The sequence below is a fragment of the Lycorma delicatula genome, chromosome 4, assembly GCF_047948215.1.
Source record: "Lycorma delicatula isolate Av1 chromosome 4, ASM4794821v1, whole genome shotgun sequence".
In the NCBI taxonomy this organism is placed as follows: domain Eukaryota; kingdom Metazoa; phylum Arthropoda; class Insecta; order Hemiptera; family Fulgoridae; genus Lycorma; species Lycorma delicatula.
This window is the reverse complement of record NC_134458.1, coordinates 183235369-183247196: the sequence shown is the minus strand read 5'-3', so window position 1 is coordinate 183247196 and position 11828 is coordinate 183235369. Positions and strand designations below refer to the sequence as shown.

General features: G+C 27.6%; 1 protein-coding gene across 1 annotated transcript in view; it reads right to left on the bottom strand.

Moving 5' to 3' along the window:
• Window positions 1-2760: 2760 nt before the first annotated feature.
• The window catches only part of IPIP (Inositol phosphatase interacting protein), a 29566-nt gene continuing 20498 nt past the window's right edge, over window positions 2761-11828 (bottom strand). Inside the window, exon 4 of the mRNA XM_075364827.1 lies at window positions 2761-5739. Within this exon, the coding sequence (XP_075220942.1) occupies window positions 5619-5739 (121 nt within the window). The 3' untranslated portion in view covers window positions 2761-5618. The remainder of the gene's footprint in view (window positions 5740-11828) is intronic.

Here is an 11828-nt window from a genome sequence, read left to right as displayed (position 1 = left end):
CAAACATTCAGTAAAAATCAGTATTGCCACGGAAAACAAAGTCCACGGTGAACTTTGTTCAGCTGAAATAAGCCTGTGGTATATAAAAATTATGGATGGTCAAATTAGAGAAGTTAATCAAGAAGATGTAATAAGTAGTAATAAAACACAAGATGATTTCTGAAGTACAATATCGGCTATATTAACAGTCAGGTTAAGTTTCACTGTAGTTAATACTTACCACTTGTCATAAATAAGTTTATAAATAATATTATTCCAAAAATTCTTGTTAAATGATGTTCATAATAAGTAAATCAGATTAAAATTTCCCTAAAACCTCAAACTAAATTTCAAAATTTAAGATAAAGGGTTAAATCTACATGGATTTGTTCTTTTACTCAGCAACAATAAACAGGCAGTCAAACTACATAATAGGCAGTTAAAATCCATAAAAAGATTCAAATAAGCATATTTTCAATCCAATATCTTCATTAGAACATAAAACCTGTCCAATTTTTTAATTTCAATATTCCTGAAAACGTTTATGGCACACAGAAATTAACAAATACCAATGAGGTCGATAATTTAGTTGGGCTAACAAAAATGCTTATTCTTGGCTAGGAGAACTTAATTTAAATGAAAAATAATTTACATTTCAAAATAATACATGCCTGTATTATACAATATTAATACATATACCTTATTTTAATAGTCTATGAGATTACAAAAAAAATTTTAAAATTATTACAAAATTATTTTTATAAAAAATATTAAGAGTAAACATATTTTTCCAATTAAATAAGTCTAAATAGCAATATCCTCTTTGTATTTAAAAACCAAATTTCTGTTTAAAATCCTATAATGAAAAATTCAAGCAAACTAATAATCATTGAAGCCTCAGTTTAAATTGTTTTTCGGGTTTGACAGTGTGAATTACAATACAATAATTAAAAAACAATCCTACCACTACAATGCATATGCATAATGATTATGTTAAGATTTATAAATGGTTAAAATTTGTATTTAAATTCATAACTGAATTTTAGAAAAAGCACTAACTGGATGATAAATGTCTTGACTAAAATCATGAATATAATATAAAATGGTCTACTCGAAGAAAAAATAGTTTATTAAAATTCACAGTTTGCAAAGTACAAAAAAAACCTTTCTTAATCAGTTTAATACTTTCCCTGCTACAGTCTCACATGGAAGACATAACTAGCTTTCTTTACACAGGCAGCTAACTAACACATGTGAGAGAAACGTCTTTTGGGTTTGTAATATGGTAGGATTTATTTCAGCATTATTCAAAATCATTGGCATTTCATCTTAGCCTCTATAAAGCCTCTCTCTACCCTTGTTATGTGCATTTATTTTTTAATTTCAAATCTATCATTTTGTTAATATTAGGCTGAATATCTTTTTATCATAATTATTATTTTTTTTTTTTACTATAAAATTTACATTATGTAGTTTCAGTCATTAAACAGTCATTTGGCATGTACAAATAAATATTGCTATTTATAAATTCAGTATTAAAAAACTACAATTTGAAATCAAATTTAGAATTTATTATTATTTGATAAAAATATAACAGCATTTATAATATTATAAAATACTAATGATATTTTCCCATCTACTGTAGCATTACAGCATATTTTCAAAACACAACAGCATATTTTTTTAACGCATCCTGCACATTAAATACCTTTATTAATATGAATATACAGAGTATGTAATTTTCATATTTTTTTAGAATAACTGAATAAATATTTATGCAAAATTTTTAAGGTTTAAATAAAAATAAGAAATCATTTTCCATGCTGGAGATATGTGATGATCTTAAATAGAGAAAAAATTAATTAATAGGAACATACAGTTTTCCATTTTGACAATTAAAAAAAAAACATTAAATATTTAATAAGAAAATATCTATCTGTTTTAATAAAACTGTTTTATCTTAAAAATAGTAAAATCAATTTATTAAAGTGCTTACTGAACATTTGTAATATTTAAGATTATTTTTACCAATAGTTTTTGCTATCTAGAATATATAAGATTTTCACATAGATAAAATGATTAATATACCAATGCAACTTATAATTACATCATAATAATAAGCATATTTAAGAGTAAATGCTGTTCTTAAAAATTCTGATTGTCAGAAAAAATTCACCATAATTCTAGAAATTAAAAAAGATTAATGAATTCAAAAGGTGTGAGAAAGAATCTTATTCTTAACTACAAGTACTTGTTATAAGTACTAACAGATTCATTTTATAATGTGAAATTATAAAGATCACTTAACAGAGAGATTATAAAGATCACTTATACAATTTTTTTTATAGTTCTAAAAATCTCAAGAACTGGCCGAAGTGCTTTCAATTTTGTCAATTTACTTTGGGCTTTCCGTTTTCATCTTTGACCAGTACAAAAAGCTTCACATACCATACTAGAGCTGAAATGATTAGGTCTATGCGAAATTTATGTTTATAAGTTGTACAACCTGAAAGCATTCTAAGTCATTAAATACACTTTTTTGTAGAATTAATAAATTTTTCCTACCTTCTTCAATGGATTATACAACAGTACTCAAAAACAAATTCTATTTAGGTATTCCTTATCACAGGAGTTGTTTTTTATTTGAAACATGTTTTTATTTAGTAGTGTTCGGTTCAGAAAGGTTTTAATCTAAGAACGTTAAATATAAACGATCATTATAAAATAAATGCTGAATAAAATATGCAATACCAATAATATGAATAAAATAAAGTTGCACTATTCTAAAGTATCAAGATGAGCATTTAATATAGCAAAGATGAGGCTGTACATCATGTTGTAAATGTCTATATATAACATGATTCATAAAGCACATTTCAATCAACTAATTTTAAATGTTACCTACATTTCATTATAAATGCTCACATATGTTATTATATTAGTATAATTAGTTATGCTAGATGCTACTCTATGCTCTAACAACTAAATTTCACTATATATACATACTTAACTTAATGTACATAGAATATAAGATACATTCTAATAAATGCTGTTTTATACATATATAAATATACAAGAATCCCTCACCTTTGCACACTTCATCTTTTCATGAGTTATAGATTTATGAACAGAACAATCATTACACAGAAAGATTTAAATTATCTGAGATACGTAAGAGACTACTCTGAACCAAAATGTATGGTAACAAATTGAAGGGAATGACAGAAAATGATAAAATTACAGAACTGGTTAAGAATAAAATTAGAGATAAAAATTAATAATAAATATTAATTATTTAATAAAAAATTATAATAAAAATTATAAATCAAGTTCAAGTATTTTGATAAAATTTGATCCAGAGTAATTTTTTTTTATTAAAAAACTTTTTTAAGATTCAGATTTCAAGAACTAAACCATCCTATAAAACATATTTTATTGGTACATTTCAAGACTGTATAAATGAAAAAAACAGTAACCATAACTATCTAAACAAAGGGCAATGATGTTACCTGTAATATCTATAGAACAACAACCTGTAAAAGAAAAAAGTATAATACGAAAGGTCAAAACTACATTTAATAAAACAGATTATTATGATTAATAAAACAGGTTATTAACAGATTAGATTGTTATGAATATAACCGTTGATACAGCTTAATTTGGAAAAACATGAATTTTTCAATACAAAAGATTTAAAAATGATAATTATAATAATGATTATGATGTATTGTGGCATCTGTCAGCTGATGATACTGGCTTATCAACACTGATGTAAGTAATTATTTACAAATTTTAAACAATAAAACTGACAGTCTTATTAACATGAAGGATACTGTACCAAATCTTGAAAAAGGTTATGAATTTCTGTCACTGAGATATGACAAAATCTCTTTAACAACTGTTAGAATTTAAGAATGAGGACTTGGAATTAAAAAATTAAGATATGCTAGATTGTAATTAAAAAATATATGTTTCATCTGATCAAACAGATAACTTAGAACAATGTGGTTGGTGAGTGACCTTGGAAATTCAAGGTTTACAATCAGCTGATAATGAAAAATTTAATCAAATACTGAATCTTGTGGCAAAATCTGTTGACATTAATTTGAAGCCAGATGTTATTCATGTTGTTCATCATATTCCTTCAAATGATAAAAAGACCTCCTAAGTTTTTGTTAAGGTTTCATTCAAAAATTAAGAAATGAATAATTCATAAATAATTATGCAAGGAACTTCAGAAAAATCAACTTTTTTTTAAAAAAACAGTGACATTTTCGAAGACGGAACCTATGTAAATGGAAATCTTAATGAAGACTTGATGCCATTTTTCTGATCATTTTTTAAAGAAACAAGATTGAAAGCTTAAGAAAAATGATAGAAATTTATGTAGTTTTCAAATAGAAAATAATTTTATAAAAAGAATGATCAACCATATGGTTTTACATAAAAATAACTTTAATGATACCGAGGCTGTAAGTTTTTGTTAATATTAAATGTAGTCATGATATACAGACACACATGACAAAAAATTTAGTTGCACAACACATATTTTGAAAAAAGATAAAAAGAAAACTTTTGAGAAAAAAGTTTTTAACTATTTATTAGCAGCAATTTCTTAACAGTTTTTTCCTTTTGTTATAAAATGTAAGATCTATGTATTATTTATTTACTTTTTTTTATTTTGTGTGTATTATAAATCTGAAATCTGCAAGAACAGGCAAATTTAGATTTATGTAGTAGGAATGTATTAAAAATTATCTTTATTTAAATTATTACCTTTAACTTAAACTACTTTTTAAAATTAATCTCTATTTACATTAATTAACTTTTATCTGCTTTTGTCTTACTTTCTGATGATATATTAATTAAGTATTTCATAACATTTTAAGTATTATCTAAGTATATAAGTATATATTTTATTGTATTTTTTGTGTTGCACTGCATAACTAACTTGATTTATAAAAAGTGACTTTGTTTTATAAAAAGACTGATCAACCAAATGCTGAAAAGATTATGTCTTAGCAGGATTCAATATTGTAGAATTTATGGAAGCAAATAAATAAATAAAAAAAATGATGATAGATGATTTTGAAATGATTATTCTATATAGAATATCTTTATAAATTAGTAGAAAATTAAATCATATTTATTGTACTCAATCAGAATTACAATGCTATACAAACAATTAACAGTGTGTGATAATTAAGAGATTCTTGTTTATATTTAATCAACATAAAATGGCCATAAATTTAAAAATGTGTTATTCTGATAAATTACAGTCCTTAAGCAATCCAAAATTTGTTCACTTCAATTTAATTTTAAACAAACCTTTCTGAATAAAAGTCTGAACTATCAACTTATCTAGAACACTCAAATTTTACCACATTGATTAACAATAAGTTTATAAACATAAACCATAGGCTGACATTTTATGCAATCATTAAAAAAAAATTATAATATTATTAATAATACTTCATTAATTATTATATTAAATAATTACAAATCATACAAAAAGTAAATTCCCCACTACAGCGGTGAATAAAAATTTCACATGCAGATAACAATTATTGTTAATCGATTAATTAATAATAACAATAGAAAACAAAACATTACAAAAAATTATTATTGTTACATAAATATTAGAGTGATATTAATGGTTGTTGTTTTTTCTCTTGTTCGAGTTTATTACGATGGCGCCACTCATTACGATCTGTTAAAATAGGGCGACCATAAGCCGTGTGTAGTTCTCTAAATGTAACTCTGTAAAAAAAAAGGAATTAAATAAAAACACTTTCAAATATTAAAATGAGTAATTATTTTTAATGGTTAAATTATTCAATAATAAACAAACTAAATAAAATATATTCAATTACAATGTTGATGTAAACAATCTGAAAACGGACAAAATAACATTAAATGACTAGCAGCAACACAAATAAATCTGGCCACATTTCAGTTTCATTAATCGAATACAGAGTTCTTTATGTAATGAATTGTACAAGTTATATAAAAATTAATTTTCTACCAGCAGCTGTTTATTTTATGAATTCCACTTAAAAGCAGTTTATACCGTAATGATTTTATTAATACAAATTTATATTTCTGAAGAACTGAATAATATATACACATTATTATCATAAAAAACTATTTTTAAGATTTAACATGACCTTTGCAAAAAATGAATTTTTGTATTTATAAGTACAAATGTTTTCTGCTGTTACAAATTTTTATTAGAGAAAGAGGACAGAAATATGCCAACATATACACTTCCATTTATATATGACTTCATCAGATGACTTAATAAGTATTAAGTCATATTACAAATTTCAAGTTACAATTACTATATTAAATAATTTTGAATGGGTCATTTCCAGTGCACCAGGAATGGAAAATGACTTACTAAACTATCACAGTCTTCTGGTTTTATAATATTAGTTATAATTCATTTAACTGAGGAATGTGACTAAATATATGGAGCAGAAGAGACCACTACTTTTATTGATTGATAAGGGTAAATGTTACTGCGGTTAATATTTCAAGATTGTCGATGTCAACTAACGGGTGTTTCAAGAAGGATGCAACCCCTTTTGTTGACAATGTGAATCTATTACAAAAATATTAATGTTATTAAAATAATTATACAACAATATTCAAATTACCTTCAATAACTTTACAATAGATGCTCAAAATATTTCCTGTGATCGTGATGCAGATTTGTACAAGTTTCATAACATTTACCCCACTTTTCATAATGTTTGAAATCTCACTTTTAATGTTAGCCTGCAATTCATCAAGTATAAGAGGATTGTTTTTAAAAATTACACTTTATAAATACTCCCAAAGGAAAACATCTGCTGGTTTAAGATCAGGGGATCATAGAGGCCAGAACCCTTTTGACATCAAATGATGGCCAAAAGTTCCTGTAACATATCTAGCGTTTCATTAGCAGTATGACCATGTTGCATTATCCTGCTGGAACTGACATTCTCGTTCGTGTACATCTAACATGGCAATACACTGTTACACGACACCGAGAGATCACACACCAAACTCCAATTTGATATTCATGTAATGGTCGTTCAAAAAACATGTAAGGATTTTCAGCACTCTATATTCAGCAGTTGTGGCTGTTAATGTAGCCAACCAAATGAAACCAAGCCTCGTTGCTGAAATAAATATGATTTAAAATTTCAATATTGTTGTCATCAACAAAAGAATGAAACCAACAAAAATACTGTAATTGTTTTTCGCAGTCTACTTCTTTCAATTCTTAAATGACCCTGATGCGATAAGCATGCAATTGTAATTTTTTAGTAGCCCTGAAAGTTGTAGATAGTGAAAGCCCACCTGTTAAGATAACTCTCTGAACGATTTTCTGGGTGAGCAAGTCAAACATTCTTTCATATCCTCCAGAACTTCTACTGTTAACAGTGATGGTCAACACCTGTGTTTTCCTATCATGTACACTTCCAGTCTCATGAGATTTATTAATCAAATTTTATTGTTGATTTATTAGGGACTGAAGAATTGGGAAATTTTATCTGAAACTCATCTTTCACTCATTAGTAGGATTTATATACACAGTACGTTTCAACAATAAACACACATTCGTCCTTGGAAAACGACATAGTTAATACAATAAAGATTAATTTATACTGGTATATCACTAGTGCATAAGGACATTTCAACTGTTACAAGCTGCTAATCTTGAGTACAGTATTGCCAACTGACATGTAGGTAGAAATAAAGTTTACCTACACGTGACTTCTACCTTTCTAATCTTAGGGTCTCCTTGATGGCCTTAATCTTAGGGTCCTTCTTGAAACACTCATTAGTAAATTTAAATTTAAGGAAAAACATTAATGAACTGGTTTTCAAACGCAGTCAACTAATGAAAACGCTATTGCTATATCACAATAAGGTTTAACAGTAAAAATAAATTTGATATTTAGCTCAAAAAATTGAACTGAAGAACAATCAGATTAGTAATATTTTAATTTTATTTTACGTTTTTTACTTCATTGTACGAAGTAAAGGAAGTATTGTGATTGTGAAACTTTTTGGTTTTCATATTTCAACGGAAATATCCATTTTGACCATCCCTGAATCCATTTTGACTAGTTTCAGCGTGACGTCGGTACATATGTATGTATGTATGTGCGTATGTATCTAATGTAACTCAAAAACAATTAGCCGTAGGATGTTGAAATTTCGGAGTTAGGACTGTTGTAACATCCAGTTGTGCACCTTCCTTTTTGATTGCAATTGAAATTAAAATTCAAAATTTTAATTAATAAAATATTTCGATCTTAAAGGGAAGGCACATCACCCAAATCACACTTCATCTCCTTTTATTTTTGTTTAATTTTTTTTTTTATTTTAATATATTGATTTAATAATTATTAACTTGTGACTATAAAAAAAAAAATTACAATAAATAATAATTTAACAATAATAAAATTTTTTTTTTTTAATTATTAGTGAAATAAAATTTTATGTACTTTTAAAAATGTGTAAATGTAATTTAATAGACATTACATATGTGTACAAGTAATAGATTTGATGAAACATCTGATTTTTTAATATTAACCGAAAACTATAATTTAGAACTGTATTATTTTTGGATTCTCTAGTTTAATTTCTGTTTAATTTTATGTACATAAAAGTTAACTACAGAGTGACTGAAATATAGACCCTCACAAGAATAACATATACACAGAGGCAAACATGCCAAATTTTTAATAAATTGTAAAAAATTTGAATCTTTTCATTCATTACTCCTCTGATATTGTCAGACAATATTCTTCCTAATTCAGAGTTGTCATCATTTTGTTTATTTGTTTTTTGTTGCCAATCATTTAATCGCTTTTTGGTTTGATATAATTCTTGTGATCTTTAGTTGTGTTCACATTATCTAGTTTTCAAATTTTCTCTCTTTATATTCATACTCATCTTCTTGTCGTTTTTTGAGATATATTTCTTCATGTTATCTTTTTTATTTTTGATTATTCACCAAATAATCCAATAATAAAAACTGAATATTTTACACCATTAGGTCGAAATTAATATTTGTAACCAGTATACAAGAGTTCACTAAATGGAATAGTTTAATTATTAACTTTTGTTTATACGACACAGCAGAAATCTAACACTTTTGTTAATCAGCAACTCATGAAGACATGAAAAATACTGATCTAGTAGTATGAGTAATAAAGGGACTTTTACTCTATCCTAATATTTCATGTAAGATTGTTGAATTAATAATTGTATAAATATTTGATGTTAATAAAAACTAACATTTCAGCATTTGTGTAACTGTCCACTTTATTAAAGAATTGGAGGATCGTATGTCACTTTCAAATGAAATAAGTTTAAATCAAGTGCAGCAAAAAATGTGTATATATAATGTAATAGGCATACAAGGAAGTCATGTGATGCCCACATAGAATTTTTTAATTTTAATTTTATTATATGTGATGATTAACAGTTATTTGAAAAACTTCAGGTAACTAAAAAAGAAAAAAATAATAAACAGTAACTAAAAATTAAATAAAGGAAACCAAACATTACATTTTTATACATAAATTGAAATTTATTAATCTCTAAGAAAATAACTTTGCCAGTTATACATCAGATGCTTTACCTCTGCTACAGTGTTAAGAAAGACTGGAAAATACAGGTGTCCCCAAAAAAATGTACTCACTCGCTAGTCCATACCTCATGACAAATTTGACTTGACATGATAATTTTTGTCAATGAGAGAGGGTTATGCTATGTGTTCAAAATGATCACCAGTAGCTTCTATACAACATCCATGGCGCCAAACTATGGCTGTTAGTGTTTCTGGCATAATGGCAGCACGACTACGATTTTTTCATGTAGCTCATCGATTGTTGCTTGCTGATTTTTGTTGACACATGTCATTCTTGATGGTCCCCCCAGAGGAATCAAATCAGGAGATCGAAGTGGGTACTCAACAGCATCTCTTCGACCCACCCACTGTCTGGGTAGAGTTTTATAGAGATACAAACTGACATCTTGATGGTAGTGAGGCAGGACTCCATCTTGTTACAAGTAAAAAAGTTCATTACCATACAGATTTTGGATGGCAGGCAAAATCCTTGTCTAAAGCATGTCACGATACATCTCACCAGTTACAGTACCCTTGAAGAAGGGACCAATCAAACCATGCGCTGACAGACCACACCACACAGCAACCCCTGGTAGATTCACTGCCTTGTCCACATGAATGTGAGGATTTTCAGGAGCCCAACAGACATAACTGTGACGGTTCACAGTACTGTTAAGTTTGAATTGCGCCTCGTCAGTCCACACAAACTACCTGAAAAATTCCTCATTCTCACTAACCATGTGCTGAAACCACTCACAGTACTCCATCCTTTGAGCTGGGTGGTCTTCATTCATCACGTCCTCATTCATAGCAGTCTTGGAATATACACTTTCCACTATGCACTCTTCAGAATGTGTCTTGCACATGACTGGCTCACCCCACTTTCATGTGCTCCCTGGTTTACTGATTTTTGCAGTGATCGGGTGAAACATTGCAACACCACAGCACTGGACGCCAGACTTGCAGCTGTTTGTGGTCAACCAAATCTTTCCTTGTGCACATCTATAAACTCTCTCTGCCACTGCCGTTGTACCTCGTGAATGCTCTTGTATTTCCAATATCACTTAAATACAGCCTTGTGTTCAACAAATGATAAGCAAATCTAAGTCATTGTTGGTACTTGACTGTCTTCCGCTTCACTGGCTAATACGACTGGATCATTCCACCACCAACCACCTGCACATGCACAGCATAAATTGCCACCTTCGCCAACCACAACAAATAAACACCTTGCACTACACTACACTTTAGATTAGTAAGTGTAAGTTTTTTTGTTTAGATATTATTTAATTACAAACAGTGAGTACATTTTTTTAGACTCCTCTGTATTACCACTAGCAGAGGAGTCAAAAAGTGGATAATACATGAAAAGCTAAAAAAACAATAAACAAAATTAAATTGTTTTATATTATTTTTATTAATAATAACCAATTTAATATAATCTGGAGAATATAAAACAAGAAATTAGACTGACCAAAAGGATTAACCATAATAACTGAAATGCTCTTAATAAGAGTGCCATTATAATTTTATATATCTTAAACACAAAGTTATTCATGTATCTGTATATGTCTATGGCTCCATAATATATATTTTATCAAAATTTACTTCTAATATTTGTTAATTTGTAATAAAAATAACCTAACTGTAGTGAAACTGTTTATAATTACATTAATTTTATATTGTCACAGTACATATTTACCATGAATAAATTATAATTTTAAATAAAAATCATGCTACTTAGTTACTGAAATAAATTGGAAAACAAAATTACATCCAAAAAGCAAAATGGAAAAACTTTTTTGAGCATAATTTTGTTTTCTTTGGGCTTTCGAAGCCAACAAAAAGAACTTTCTCAGTACTTTATTGATGAAAATAATTTGGTTTATTACACAGATATTGATGAGCTTATGTTGCACTTAGGACAAGTTCATAAACCTGAGGACTGGTACCTTTTCATAGATTCGTCCAAGTAGAGTTTAAAAGTGGGTCTACTACACAACAGTAACAAATATGCTTTGATACCAATCGCTTATGGTATTAATTTGAGACATGATGTGATGAAAGACATTCTTGAAAAAATAAATTATAAAAAACACAGCTGGAACATATGTGGTGATTTGAAAGTTATAGCTATTTTGTTACGCATGAAGTTAGGTAATAATAAGTACATGTGTTTTCTTTGCGAATGGGACAGCCGAGCTAGGGATAAACGTTA